This window comes from Balaenoptera borealis, assembly GCF_965194805.1.
Source record: "Balaenoptera borealis genome assembly, chromosome: 1".
NCBI classification, from domain to species: Eukaryota; Metazoa; Chordata; class Mammalia; order Artiodactyla; family Balaenopteridae; genus Balaenoptera; species Balaenoptera borealis.
The window spans coordinates 82,849,127-82,864,992 of NC_138860.1; the positions used below are offsets into that span (position 1 = coordinate 82,849,127).

The window sequence follows — 15,866 nt, forward strand, 5'->3', positions numbered from 1 at the left end:
TGTGTGTGTATGTGTATGTGTGCGCGTGTGTGCGTGCGCGCACGTGTGTGCGTGTATATATAATATATATATTACAGGCATTGTTTGTGATTTAGTGATAAAGCTAAGAGCAGTCTTTACAACAGAAGCGAAAGATGAGAAGCTTAATGCAGAGTAAAATATCTGAAGCTTTAAGCAAAGCTGCTCATAGACTAGGAGCTCTACCCTTTGAAAGCTAGAGAGGGAGAGACACTGGTGGATACCTAGTAACAGGAAGAAGCCAGGTCAAGAAGAATCCATGTGCTTAGAAAATCTATGACAAAATGTTAATTTGACTACTAAAACATGACTTTTCTCTGTGGCACTTAGTTGATGACAGGTGTTTAGGATGTTTGGGTTGAAATTTTTGTTTTTTGTTCGTCCGTTTGTTTAATTTAGTTTTTAGGCCGTGCCACGTGGCATGCGGAATCTTAGTTCCCTGACCAGGGATGGAACCCATGCCCCCTGCAATGGAAGCATGGAGTCTTAACCACTGGACTGCCAGGGAAGTCCCTTGAGTTGCATTTTTATTGTCAGATGTGTATGAACATTTAAATGTGACTTGTCTGAAAAGAACTTGGTACCCCTATAAAGGTACAGGGAAGGTACAGATAGGAGAGAATGAAAACAGCAGTCAAGTATTAAGAAATGAGATGTTCTCAGGCCTGGTCCCTAGGAATCAATAGCATGCTGCTGATACAAGGATGAGAATAAGTTAGGGGTTTGAGACTATACTAGTTGTTTATTTATTTATTTATTTAAAAAATTAAATAAATATATTTATTTATTTATGGCTGCATTGGGTCTTTGTTGCTGCGCGCGGGCTTTGTCTAGTTGCGGTGAGCGGGAGCTACTCTTTGTTGTGGTGCGCGGGCTTCTCATTGAGGTGGCTTCTGTTGCGGAGCGTGGGCTCTAGGTGCGTGGGCTTTAGTAGTTGTGGCACGCAGGCTCAGTAGTTGTGGCTTGCGGACTCTAGAACGCAGGCTCAATAGTTGTGGCGCACGGGCTTAGTTGCTCCACGGCACGTGGGATCTTCCCTGATCAGGGCTCAAGCCTGTGTCCCCTGCATTGGCAGGTGGATTCTTAACCACTGCGCCACCAGGGAAGTCCCTGAGACTATACTAGTTAGATACCTTGTGGATCCCCGCTGGAGTTGCTTTGTCTTTTGGAAGAGAATTATTATTTTGTAGGTGTTAAAGACTAACTTAATGCTCTAGATGATTTTCATGTTTCTTTTTCCTAGCGATAGACAGTGAAATTCCCCAGTGCCTTTGGTAGGGTAAACCACCCTCATAGAAAAGACTGGTCTAGGAACATTTTATGTCTCATGAGAGATGAAATGGTTGATGTAATTTGCTTCTTCTGTATGCTGATTAAGTCATTGAGAGTAGGGTATAACAGTAACTTTTTATTATTTGCAATACTTGAACAGTAGAGATCTTTGTCGCCTCTACAACAATTTTTTTTTTTTTATGGCCGCACCACGTGGCTTGCAGGATCTTAAGTTCCCCGACTAGGGATTGAACCTGGGACCTGGCAGTGAAAGCACCCAGTCCTAACCACTGGACCACCAGCAAGTTCCCTCTACAACAATTTTATTTCCTATAAACCCAGGACTGAACACATTGAGGAATACTACTTTGAAAAAAAACAGTACTCCTTAATTTAAAAGAACAGGAAGTCTTGTTCTCATTTTCTTTAGTGCCTGTGTAAGACCCAGTCCATATTCTGCTGTATCAGCGTAGTTAGTTTTTATTTGCTTTAACCAAATTTTTAATAAATACATCCAATTAGTGGTAGACACTTCAGTATCATCAATCAATCACTAATTTATAACTCTGAAGTAATTGAAGACTGATTTTTTTCCCCATTAAAATAGGAATTATTCTGTTTTACCTAATGAGCATAAATCACCTGTTTTTAAAGACTAAATCAGTGCATTATTCTGGAAGTAATTCCCAATTTGTGCATCAAGCTTGGGACAGCAAAATGGTTTTCTTTGTAGTACTGCTTGATTGCACATACTATTTCTAAATATGTAGAGAAGAACTCCCATGCCTTAAGAATTAACTTCTCATTTTGATTAGTTGAGTTTATCTACACTTAATGAAAAAATGGAAGCTTATTGATCATATGAATGGGGTTCTGCTCTTCTTTGATCTGATTGTTATTGTAATAGTAATTTCAAAATCATGAGCTGATTTCTCCAGATAGACTAGACCCACTGAAAACAGACTATAAGGAGCGTGCAGGAGAGGACTTACAGCTATGCAGCTTGGGTTTTTTGGTTTTTTTTTTTAATTTTTTAATTTATTATTTATTTATTATTTTTATTTTTGGCTGTGTTGGGTCTTCGTTTCTGTGTGAGGGCTTTCTCCAGTTGCGGCGAGTGGGGGCCACTCTCCATCGCGGTGCGCGGGCCTCTCACTATCGCGACCTCTCTTGTTGCAGAGCACAGGCTCCAGACGCTCAGGCTCAGTAGTTGTGGCTCACGGGCCCAGTTGCTCCGCGGCATGTGGGATCTTCCCAGACCAGGGCTCGAACCCGTGTCCCCTGCATTGGCAGGCAGATTCTCAACCACTGCGCCACCAGGGAAGCCCTGCAGCTTGGGTTTTTAGCTTGGGTTTTTTAACTTTAGCTTGGTTTTGGGGGTTTTTTTGTTTTGTTTATTTGTTTGCTTTTGACACCAATAAATAGCTTGTGAATTTTATACAAAATAATCTTAGGTGTATGTTAAAATTTTTAAGTTGGCTTTTTTAAAAAAGTAGATTTTTATGGTGGGCGGGGGGAAAAAAAAGAAAAAATAGATCTTATTTTTTAACCTTAGCAGTGGTTCTAATTTTGATCCATTTGTTCTCTGAGCCCAAGGATATATATCAAAACCGGCAGAAAAAATTTAGCAAATTACTTATAAAATTTGTAAAGAGCAGAGATGGGCAACTATATAGTTTTTGCAAATTTGTTTCTGATATTGCTGAGGTTTTTAAAAAAAGTATTTGATTCTCTGAAGTTCATATTTGTCTTTTAGGAGTACCTTCCAGCTTTTAGTTATAATTAATTTGAATCCTGTTTCCTGAGTCCAGATAGATAATCACCTCTTTCCTCACGATGATTAGTACCCTTTATGATTTGACCTTCCCAGACATTTATCTATCAGATGTCTTTTGTACATATCTAGATTGTATATGCTTATTAGCCTTTCAAAAGAAGTCCTGGATGAAGTCTTCTAGGAGTAGAAATCAAAGAGTTTGTATTTTTTACTTCAGTTGTATTTGGCTGATATTTTCTTTAGTCCAGTGGCATAGAATGGAGATTGGCACAGCAAACATAGTGAACTGGGCTCTTGAGTTTTGGCCAAGAAATGCTCAAGTCATCATGCTGTAGTGGACCAAGTGTGGACATTGGAGCCAGCATCTACTGAATGAGTTAGCTGAATGAGTGACTTCATTCAAATTTCTTAATTTTATTACCAAGTTAGTTTCCATATCTATAAAACGGGGAAAGGACCTCACTTTTCTGGTTTGTTGCGTGGATTAAATAAATATTTAGCGTATTAAATGCTCAGTGAATGTTAGATCGTCTCTTTTTCTTAAAGAATTTGATATTCTTCAGAGCATCACAACTTGGATAACATTTACCAAGGAGTATTTTAAATTTAAAGTTTTCAGCTTACACAATTAAATACCTTTGGTTTTGGATGATGATGATTTAGCTGAAAAGAGCAGGGTCACTGGCTACCAGATAGTTCTTAATTTTTGAGGATTCTGAAGAAAAATACCTGTTGGTTTGAGAGCATCTCTGGTACCTCTGGACTACTAATCAGTTTAATATAAAGGCAGGCATTGTAGTAAACATAGTATACTGTCTTAACCTGTATAATGTTGGGAGAATTAACTCTTTGCTAAAGGTAATCACTCCCGACAGCTTAACTGTATCTAAGCCTTTTATGTTATCTTGAACACTGATAACCAGAGGTTTTTTTTTAATTTATTTATTTTAATATTTATTTATTTATTTGGGTGCGTCAGGTCTTAGTTGTGGTGGCATGCAGGATCTTCACTGCGGCATGCGGGATCTTTCGTTGCAGCATGCGGGCTCTCTAGTTGTGGCACACGGGCTGACCAATGTTTAGATGCAGTCAAATGTATGGATTTAAATGGGCATGACCTCTGAATGATTGTTAAAAGATGGACAGTCTTCCCTACCCTGATTAAACATGGAACTAGTGAACTTCAGTTTGAAATTCATAGTTGGTCTCTTGTGGAAATGTGTTAAGAGGAAAATTGATTATTTTCTTTCCCCCATTTATCACAGACATCATGTTTTCCTTTAGCTCCTAAAATGATAGTATCTAGATCTGGAGACCTCTGATGGGCTCCTATTAAGTACAGCTTATTGTGACTGAGATGGTACAACATCAACCACTTGAAGTTTAGCTTGGTGTAGATGTAGATGTAGGGTTTTCCTTTGTAGTTTGTAAATTATTGAATGCCTTATGCCAGTGATCAGTACTACCTATTTCAGATATAGCTCAGTATTCCTTTTCTGAAAATTGAAGTTAATATTAGATTGCTCAGGAAAACTTTTATTTACAAATTAATATCTTTGGGTAGGGTGTCAATTATTTTTCTCTATTCTCTAGACTCTAGAAGCTTTAATATTTGGACAAAACAAGAGTTTTGTAGGAGATTCTTTTTTTTTAAGGCATTTTAAACATGTTTATTTATTTGTCTTAGTTGCGGCATGCGGGATTATTTTTAGTCGCGGCATGCGGACTTCTTAGTTGTGGCATGCATGCGGGATCTAGTTCCCTGACCAGGGATCGAACCTGGGCCCGCTGCATTGGGAGCACGGAGTCTTACCCACTGAACCATCAAGGAAGTCCCTTGTGAGAGATTCTGATGGAGTAAGTACAGTTACGATTTGAGTTTCAGAGGCCCAAATGAGGCAGGTATTTGGGTGATATATTGATAAGAGATATCAATTGAAAAGTAAGGAAATCTCTCCCCTGCCCCCAGTATTCCCTGTTACTGTTTATAAAGAATTATTTTCTTGCAGAGATCCTAGAGTAAAGGTCCTCCAGCTAAGTAGATCGCCAAAACAGTTACCACTGCCTTACCTCCTCTTTGGTTGGCTTGGATTTCTTTCCCACTGCTTTCTGACCCCTAATCAGTACTCTTGGGAAATAAAAACGCCTTATAAAGTGATTGGAGACATCTGTTCTAAAACAAAAAAAAATGTTAATTAGGAGAAATTGTTGTAAAATATACATTACAAGGGCCTAAGCCATTTTTATAGTTTGCATATACTGTTGTGACTACTTTGCTGTGAAACCTTGCTATATGATTTTTGTTAGATGTGGATTCAACTGCCCTGAGTGGTGTGAATTGATAGGGCTAAATGAGCTATCTACCTGTGAGACAGCTTCAGGAGAAAAATCTTTAGTGAATTTATCTAGTGCCTTATCAGTGTCTGTTCCCTAGCACTAGCAATAAGGGATAAAGAAAAGGAGCTTGGTTGGCAATATGTCTTCGTTTTTTGGTAATTTGGGGTTTGGTATTGATGCTGTGATTTCCTGTCTTGGATGTTGGCTTTGGAAACTAAACAGTTAAAGCATCATGATTTGAGAGGAAACTAGCTCTCATGAATGAAGGCAAAGTTTGGCACTAGGCCGGAATAATGGGGGTGATAGTTAGGGTGGGGAGACTAACTGACTTTTGTACCACAAATGACTTTTAAAAATTAAGAGATAATTCCATGTCCTGAGGTTATAAACCGGCTACAACTGGTTTTTATCCCCCCCCCACCCCGCTCCTGCCCCCGCTAGGCATCATGGGTAAAAGTAAGCATCCCCCTGTTTCTTTTGTTTAATATAACAGTACGCCATGTGATTGGCAGGGCAGTGCCCGCTTGGAGACCGGGTTTGTGCAGGTCTCCCCGGGGGGCTGGCACGTATGGGGCCTCCCCTGTGCTATAGAAAGAGCTTCTCTTACGATAGACAGAGAAAGGGAACCCCTCCTAAAAAACAAAACAAAACAAACAAACAAACAAACCTAAACCCATCTCTTATTCCTTTTTTTCCTCCTTTTTCTGTTTCCTCCCCTTTCTTGTCTCCAGCTTTCCTGGCAGCTAAAGGAGGGAGCAGAAAAATGTATACCTGTAAGTACGTTTAACTGTCTTGCCCGCCCCCCCCCCGCCCTTTTTTTCTTTTTCTAAAAGCAGAAACTCAGTTCTTCACAACGTTTTCCTCACTATGTGTAGAAGGTGATACGCTGAGGTTTCTGATGGGATTGAAGTAATAAGTACTGTTGCTTTTAAAAATTTGTTGCAGGATAATTGTTTCTCATACAAAGCTCCTTTTGGTTTGGATCTTCAACCCTTCTACTTCATCCTTTTGCTATAATGGTCTCTGGATTCTAGTTTTCTTCAAGCTGAAGCTGTGAGAGGAATGTTATGCTAAGGTCTTCTTTTTCTTTTTTTAAATTTCTTTTGTCTGTAGCAGTGATGGTTCTAGCTCCCCCTTATCCTCACTACCCACCCCCCCCCTTCCCGTGTCAGCTCCGACGCTGCTCTGTGAATGGAGTCAACCAGCTGACTGAGTGCTGGCATCGTGCCAGGGGCTGCAAAGCAATGAGAATGTGCGCGCACTCGCATGTGTAAGTGTATACAGAACACAAAGGGAAAAGCCTGCAGTCTAGGAAATCACAGGCTATTATATAAGGAAGTCTGCGTCATCTCTGCTTACTTGTGCTGATGGACAAGGAACAGGGGAAGGCTTAGAGCAAGAAAAATACCCTTTTGATGTATGTACATACGCACATTTTTTTCCTTCCTGTCTTTATTGAAAAAAAGCAAAACAAAAAAACACATATTTCTGTTGTGGCAAAATGAGACAGGGCTTCTGTGTCCAGGTGGTAGTGACCTTGTTCCTAGTGAAGTGTAGTAATAACTCTTCTGGGAGGTGAAGCAGTTTGTTCCGAGTCTCTTCTTCCTGCCCCAATTCGGAGGCGTGTGTGCTTGAGGAAGAGGGGTGACTAGAAGAGAAATGCCTCCTGAATTTAACAGCTATAATTTGTTACTTTTTTCTTTTCTTCCAGACTGTTTCTAATCATTCAGTATTGCCAAGGGTACAGGGTGAGGGGGGAGGTGCTCTTTTTTTTTCTTTTAGAAATTTATTTGTTTATTTATTTATTTTTGGCTGTGTTGGGTCTTCATAGCTGCGCACGGGCTTTCTCTGGTTGCAGCAAGTGGGGGCTACTCTTCGTTGCGGTGCGTGGGCTTCTCATTGCAGTGGCTACTCTAGTTGCGGAGCACGGGCTCTAGGTGCGCAGGCTTCAGTAGTTGTGGCTCGCAGGCTCTAGAGCGCAGGCTCAGTAGTTGTGGCTCACGGGCCCAGCTGCTCCGCGGTATGTGGGATCTTCCCGGACCCCTGTGTCCCCTGCATTGGCAGGTGGATTCTTCACCACTGCACCACCAGGGAAGTCCTGGGGGAGGTGCTCTTAAGGAGAAGCAAAAGGCCAAATAATAGAGCAAATACTATCTATTAGCTACTCCTTTGAGTCCTCCCCCTCTTTTCTCTTTATTTCTTGTTTTTGTTTTATTTCGTGTATTACAAAAATGCAGTAGTCTCCCCCTGCCATCTGCTGCAGAGTTAGGATTGTTCAAAGGGAAGGTCAAACAGCATGTGAAAGGAAGGAAAAATGAAAGATCTAAGCTTCCAGACATTGCAAGTGTTACAATTTTGGGATTCAGTTGGAGTGATTGTATCTTTAATTGGTCATTAAGAGCTCGTTTAGAAATTGTATTTCAATTTACCACTAATTTACCATGGTGCCTTTTTTCCTAGTTTCTTAATTTCACTTTATGTGCTTCTTAGGTGTGTTAACGTATATATGAAACAGCTCTTGTGTTAAGTGGAAATGTGAAATAAAGTGTGTTAGGGAATAAAAGAAGGTCATACTGTTACAGTCATTTTATGTAAGTTTATTTTGCTCCTGTCTGATTGGAGTAATGACGCTGATGTGCAGTAAGTGGGTAGGGAGACTTTAGAGTAAGAGAGAACTTTTGAAGTAGTTTATCCTATAATAAGGTTTGTCATGTTGCAGTCTAGAGGAAGTTCCTTAATTCAGTCTTTTTGAGTCTTTGTGTTATAGCCCATGAATTTGTGTTCTTGCCATGTTTTCACAAGCAACAATCTTTGAATATACTGTGTATATTTTTCTCTTTGATATGTGAGTGTTGATGCAAGTGTGAGGAGGTGCATATGAGGTTGTACTTTCTTTAAGGGTTGCTGGTTGGGACTTAGAAGAGTGGCTGGCCTGCTTATTCCCTAGGCTGCCCCCAGTTACTTCCCCACCACAAGTAGCTGGAGCTCACTCTTCCAAATGTCCATTTTGATTAAGGGAGATTTTTTTCCCTGTCAGTTGAATACTAAAGACAAAACAGCAACAGAGACCAGCCTAGCTCAAACCTAAAGGCTAGATAAAGATTCATTCCAAGTTGTGTGATTCCCTAGTTCTTGGAAGTTATAATTACCTTTTTGAGTTGATATTATCCTCTTATACTATTGGGTTGGCCAAAAGGTTTGTTCGGTTTTTTCCGTAAGATGGCTCTAGTAGCACTTAGTTGTCTTCATCTTCATTCAAAACAGTTTTGTTAGATTGTATGTGACAGCTGTCATATCAGCGTGCATCTAAAAAAAGATATCAAAATTGGTGAATTTTTGTGTAGCTATTTTAATATTGAAAATGGAAGAAAAAAGCAACACTTTCAGTATATTATGCTTTATTATTTCAAGAAAGGTAAAAATGCAACTGAAATGCAAAAATAGATTTCTGCAGTGTATGGAGAAGGTGCTGTGACTGATCGAATGTGTCAAAAATGGTTTGCGAAGTTTCGTACTGGAGACTTCCCGCTGGACGATGCTCCACGGTCGGATAGACCAGTTGAAGTTGATAGCGGTCAAGTCGAGATATTAATTGAGAACAATCAACGTTATACCACGCGGGAGATAGCCCACATACTCAAAATATCCAAATCAAGCATTGAAAGTCATTTGCACCAGCTTGGTTATGTTAATTGCTTTGGTGTTTGGGTTCCACGTAAGTTAAGTGAAAAAAAACTTGTTTTTTTAAAATTATTAGCACCTTTTAAAATATTATTTATTTATTTATTTATTTTTTGGCTGTGTTGGGTCTTCGTTTCTGTGCGAGGGCTTCCTCTAGCTGCGGCAAGCGGGGGCCACTCTTCATCGCGGTGCGCGGGCCTCTCACTATCGCGGCCTCTCTTGTTGCAGAGCACAGGCTCCAGATGCGCAGGCTCAGTAGTTGTGGCTCACAGGTCTAGTTGCTCCGCAGCATGTGGGATCTTCCCGGACCAGGGCTGGAACCCATGTCCCCTGCATTGGCAGGCAGATTCTCAACCACTGCGACACCAGGGAAGCCCAGCAGACGGATTCTTAACCACTGCGCCACCAGGGAAGTCCCTACAAAATTCTGTTATTGGAAAAAATTTCAGTTCCCTGGAAGACTGTAAAAGGCACCTGGAACAGTTCTTTGCTCAAAAAGATGAAAAGTTTTGGGAGACTTCCTTGGTGGCACAGTGGTTAAGAATCTGCCTGCCAGTGCAGGGGACATGGGTTCGATTCCTGGTCCAGGAAGATCTCACATGCCGCAGAGCAAGTAAGCCCGTGAGCCACAACTACTGAGCCAGCATCTAGAGCCTGCGAGCCACAACTACTGAGCCCACAAGCCACAACTACTGAAGCCCGTGCCTAGAGCCCGTGCTCTGCAAAAAGAGAAGCCACCGCAATGAGAAACCCACGCACCGCAATGAAGAGTAGCCCCCGCGTGCAGCAACGAAGACCCAATGCAGCCAAAAATTAAAAAAAAAAAAAAAAAAAAAAAAGTTTTGGGAAGATAGAATTATGAAGTTGCCTGAAGGATGGCAAAAGGGGGCTTCCCTGGTGGCACAGTGGGTGAGAATCTGCCTGCCAATGCAGGGGACATGGGTTTGAGCCCTGGTCTGGGAAGATCCCACATGTCGCGGAGCAACTGGGCCCGTGAGCCACAACTACTGAGCCTGCGCGTCTGGAGCCTGTGCTCTGCAGCAAGAGAGGCCGCGACAGTGAGAGGCCCGCGCACCGTGATGAAGAGTGGTCCCCGCTTGCCGCAACTAGAGAAAGCCCTCGCACAGAAACAAAGACCCAGCACAGCCTAAATAAATAAATAAATAAATAAATAAATATGTTTATTTATTTAAAAAAATGGCAGAAGGTAGTGGAACAATAAGGGTGAATACGTTGTTCAATAAAGTTCTTGGTGAAAATGAAAAATGTGTCTTTTATTTTCACTTAAAAACCGAAGGCACTTTTTGGCCAACCCAATATTATTTGTAATGTCCTCCATGGGAACCAGCCGTTTTACAGGTGCATATGTATAGTATTGTTATGTTTTAATTCTGTCTATAGGATGCTTACGTATTCGACTGATAGGTTTCAAAAATCTTTTGCAGTCTTTTACTTTTAACTTTTCTCTTTGTACCTGGAAGCAGATTAGTAGCGATAATCTAGGTTAGGTAGTTAAAGTCAGTGAGGCATAAGTTAGCACATTCTATCAGTGGACAGATTTTTTTTTTTTCTTAATTCCCATAGGCCCTAGTTACTGTTTAGGAGTGACTGAAGAGTAGTTTTGAAGGATGTGTGAAAAATATGTCCTTTGACCACCTCTGTCTCCTTCATTCTAATGTTTTATTTTTTTTTTTAGCATCTTTATTGGAGTATAATTGCTTTACAATGGTGTGTTAGTTTCTGCTTTATAGCAAAGTGAATCAGCTATACATATACATACATCCCCATATCTCCTCCCTCTTGCGTCTCCCTCCCACCCTCCCTATCCCACCCCTCTAGGTGGTCACACAGCACCAAGCTGATCTCCCCATTCTAATATTTTAAATAATGTCTGGCAGCTTTCCTTTGATATATATCAGAACTTTCCTGCTGATTTATTGTAATTATTCTTTATAATATATATTATTATTAAATGTATTAGTATGATAAGATAATGTTATATTTGTGCTGATTTATTATAAGGTGATAGTGGGAGAGGGCTGCTTACCTCCTATTCATGAGCTTTTTAGGCAGCACATCCTAACTTGTCTCATTTAAGCATAGGAGCCTTTATGATCCTTGGTGTGTATTATTAAACAAAACAGTGTGTCATCTAAGGCAAGGTCACCTAGGCTCTTCCATTCAAGGACGTGAGCCAAGGTTTGTGCAGTAAACTCAATGAAATAGAAGAGACTGTTAAAACAGTGACTGTCTGTTTTTATTTAGAATTACTTCCTTAGCAGTTTGGATTAAAAAACTAAAAATGGGGGGCTTCCCTGGTGGCACAGTGGTTAAGAATCCGCCTGCCAACGCAGGGGACATGGGTTCGAGCCCTGGTCCGGGAAGGTCCCACATGCCGCGGAGCAACTAATCCCATGCGCCACAACTACTGAGGCTGCGCTCTAGAGCCCGCAAGCCACAAATACCGAAGCCCGCGCGCCTAGAGCCTGTGCTCTGCAGTGAGAGAAGCCACTGCAATGAGAAGCCCACACACCACAACTAGAGAAAGCCCGGCAATGAAGACCCAACACAGCCATAAATAAATAAATAAATAATAAATAAAATCTATTTTAAAAATTTAAAAAAGGATTATTTTTTAAAAAATGACAATATAGACAGATAGCATAGTCTGATGATTAGGAACATGGGCCGTGCAGTAGGAAAGACCTGTGTTTGAGTCAGGCTTAGCTACTTACAAACTATGAGACCTTATATGTTTCTGTTTTCTCTTCTGTAAAAGGAGAATTATTTAAATTATTAAAGCTCTCCTTTAAAGGGCTTAAATGAAGTAATGCATTGTGAAGCACTTTAGCACAGTGCTTAGCAAATAATAAGACCTCAGTGAGTGTTAGCAGCTATTACTAATATTCCTATCTGCTGGGTTTGTGTATACTGTTTTCAGTGTTCCTATTAGTTTCTTTAGCCAGTCTGTAACTATATCCTTTTTAAACTTTTGGCATCTTTTGAGTTACACTGGATTGATTGACGTATATGTTGGAAGAGTCTAGATCAGGAGTCAGAAACTACAGCTACTGCCTGGTTTTATAAATAAAGTTTTACTAGAACACAGCCTTTTGCTTACAACAGCAGAGTTGAGAAGTTAGCCCACAAAGTGTAAAATATTTACTGTCTGACCCTTTACAGAAAAAGTTTGTAGACTCCTGTTCTAGAGCAAGAGTCCTTTTTTTTTTTTTTTTTAAGAAAAGTGAACCAGAAAGCAAGTTCTAGAAATCAAAAGGGAAGTAATTAAAATAGACTAGATTTAAATGGACCAGAAGGAATTAATCATTTCAGGCTTTTAGGAATGGGATTCTTTAGCCTGGGGAATAGTGGGAAGAGGTCCGTTGACGTAGCTGATACGAGTTAGGTGAAAGAAAGTACCATTTGGAGTTGGTTAGGCAATAACAGTGCTTACATGGTCTATTGGGGCATTTCATAGTAGTGGGTAATAAGGGAAGTACAAAGGAAAGATTTGCTGCCAAGGAGTTTGCATTAAACCTGCAAAATAGTATGAATTGGTAGGTTACTCTAACAAGTGTATTAGAAGTGTGATCTACCTTTTTGACCCACCTTCTAGAGAAATGGAAATAAAAACAAAAATAAACAAATGGGACCTAATGAAACTTAAAAGCTTTTGCACAGCAAAGGAAACCATAAACAAGACGAAAAGACAACCCTCAAAAAAAAAAAAAAAAAAAAAAAAAAAGACAACCCTCAGAATGGGAGAAAATATTTGCAAATGAAGCAAGTGACAAAGGATTAATCTCTAAAATTTACAAGCAGCTCCTGCAGCTCAATATCAAAAAACAAACAACCCAATCCAAAAATGGACAGAAGACCTAAATAGACATTTCTCCAAAGAAGATATACAGATTGCCAACAAACACATGAAAGGATGCTCAACATCACTAATCATTAGAGAAATGCAAATCAGAAGTACAGTTGAGGTATCACCTCACACCAGTCAGAATGGCCATCATCAAACAATCTACAAACAGTAAATGCTGGAGAGGGTGTGGAGAAAAGGGAACCCTCTTGCCCTGTTGGTGGGAATGTAAATTGATACAGCCACTATGGAGAACAGTATGGAGGTTCCTTGAAAAACTAAAAATAGAACTACCATACTACCCAGCAATCCCACTACTGGGCATATACCCTGAGAAAACCATAATTCAAAAAGAGTCATGTACCACAGTGTTCATTGCAGCTCTATTTATAATAGCCAGGACATGGAAGCAACCTAAGTGTCCATCATCGGATGAATGGATAAAGAAGATGTGGCACATATATACAATGGAATATTACTCAGCCGTAAAAAGAAACGAAATTGAGTTATTTGTAGTGAGGTGGGTGGACCTAGAGTCTGTCATACAGTGAAGTAAGTCAGAAAGAGAAAAACAAATACCGTATGCTAACACATATATATGGAATCTAAAAAAAAAAAGGTTTTGAAGAACCTAGGGGCAGGACGGGAATAAAGACACAGACCTACTAGAGAATGGACTGAGGACACGGGGCGGGGGAAGGGTAAGCTGGGACAAAGTAAGAGAGTGGCATGGACATAAATACACTACTAAATGTAAAATCAATAGTTAGTGGGAAGCAGCCACATAGCACAGGGAGATCAGCTTGGTGCTTTGTGACCACCTAGAGCGGCGGGATAGGGAGGGAGGGAGACGCAAGAGGGAAGAGATACGGGGATATATGTATATGTATAGCTGATTCACTTTGTTATAAAGCAGAAACTAACACAAAAAAGTAGAAGTGTGATCTGTGGACTCTTGTGGATCCCTGAGACCCTTTCAGGGAGTCTTGCGATGAAAGCTATTTCATAGTAATACAGAGGCATTATTTTGCCTTTTTCCCTTTGTTGGCATTTGCACTGATGATCCAAAAACAGTGGTGAGTAAAACTGCTCTGATGCCTTAGTATGAATCAAAGCGGTGGCACCAAACTGTACTAGTAGTCATTGTATTCTTCATTGCCATGCAGTTTAAACTTGCAGGTTAAAAAAAAAATCTAGTTTCACTTAAGAATGTTCTTGATGAAGCAGTAAAAATGAATTTTAGGGGCTTCCCTGGTGGCGCAGTGGTTGAGAATCTGCCTGCTAATGCAGGGCACACGGGTTCGAGCCCTGGTCTGGGAAGATCCCACATGCCACGGAGCTACTAGGCCCGTGAGCCACAACTACTGAGCTTGCGCGTCTGGAGCCTGTGCTCCACAGCAAGAGAGGCCGCGATAGTGAGAGGCCCGTGCACATCGACGAAGAGTGACCCCCGCTTGCCACAACTAGAGAAAGCCCTCGCACAGAAATGAAGACCCAACACAGCCAAAAATAAAATTAATTAATTAATTAAAAAAAAAATTTCCACTTTAAAAAAAAAAAAAGAATTTTATTTAATCTTGGCCTTTCAGAACATGGGTTTTGAATATTTTGTGTGATAAAATGAGAAGTACTTATAAACCACTTTTGCTACATGTTGAGCTACAGTGGTTGTCTCAAGGACTCAAGGAAAAGTGTAATCAAGTTACAAGCTACCTAGCTGCTTTCTTCATAGAACATTGATTTTACTTGTTACTTGATGAAAGAATAATCAGGGACTTCCCTGGTGGTCCAGTGGTTAAGACTGTTCCCCCAATGTAGGGGGCACGGGTTTGATCCCTGGTCGGGGAACTAAGATCCCACATGCCGCACGGCACAGCCTACAAAATTAAAAAAAAAAAAAAAAAAAAGAATTATCAGTGAACTATGATCTTTAGATTTGGGTATTTGGCAGACATATTCTTAAAATTTTTCAAGGAAAGCAACTGACTGTATTTGTGCCCAGTGATAAAATTCGAATAAAAATTAAACCATGAGTTTGACAGCTTCCAGGACTTAAATATCAATACTTTTCTGCTGAGATTAGTGGTGGTATCGACAAATGTGATTTTTAAAAATATATATTTTATAATGAACTGTATCAGCATTTGAAATCTACATGACCTAGTGGACCAGAATTTTCCAGATTATCAATGCATGATGTAAAAAAATCATGCTTGGGTAAAAGAGCCATTCAGAGTATAAGGTAGACAATGGATTTTAAAGTAACAGTATGAAGTTTATTGATAAGGTTTCAGATTTCACGTTGCAACTAACCTTTAGAAACTACTGTGGTTTTTTTTTTTTTAATTGAGGTAAAATTCACGTAACAGAATTAACTATTTTAAGTTGTATAATTCGGTGGCATTTAGTACATTCACAGCGTTTTGCAACCACTACCTAAATCAAATTTCAGAACATTTTCATCACCCCAAAAGGAAACCTGTACCCATTAAGCAGTCACTTCCCATTTCTCCATTTCCCAGCGCCTTGCAACCACTAGTCTGGTTTCTGTCTCCATGGATATATCTATTCTGGATATTTCATATAAATGGAACCATCCAGTATGTGACCTTTTTCGTCTGTTCTTTCACTTAGCATGTTTTTGAGGTTCATCCATGTTGTAGCATGTATCAGTACTTCATTCATTTTTATGCCTGAATAATATCCACTTTAAGAATATACCACATTTTGCTTATCCATTCATCAGTTCACATTCATGTGAACATTGGGGTGGTTTCCACCTTTTTTGCTATTGTAAGTAGTACTGCTACGAACATTTTGTACAGGTTTTTGTTTGAATACCTGTTTTCTTTTTTTTTTTTTTAATTTATTTTTTATTTGTTTATTTTTGGCTGCGTTGGGTCTTCATTGCTGCCC

At 40.0% G+C, this 15,866-nt stretch overlaps 1 protein-coding gene across 3 annotated transcripts in view; it reads left to right on the top strand.

The window, feature by feature from the left end:
• Window positions 1-15,866, top strand: part of GATAD2B (GATA zinc finger domain containing 2B) — an 82,923-nt gene that overhangs the window by 21,941 nt on the left and 45,116 nt on the right. The window contains exons 1-2 of one of the 3 annotated variants that reach the window (XM_082352926.1): window positions 1,022-2,305; window positions 2,637-4,924. The exons of 1 other annotated variant lie outside the window; for it this stretch is intronic. In XM_082352926.1, coding sequence (XP_082209052.1) covers window positions 4,920-4,924 — 5 coding nt within the window. In that variant the 5' untranslated portion in view covers window positions 1,022-2,305; window positions 2,637-4,919. Of the gene's footprint in view, window positions 1-1,021; window positions 2,306-2,636; window positions 4,925-6,135; window positions 6,178-15,866 lie in introns of those variants that run through there. One more of the 3 variants, XM_082352928.1, reaches the window with a different exon arrangement.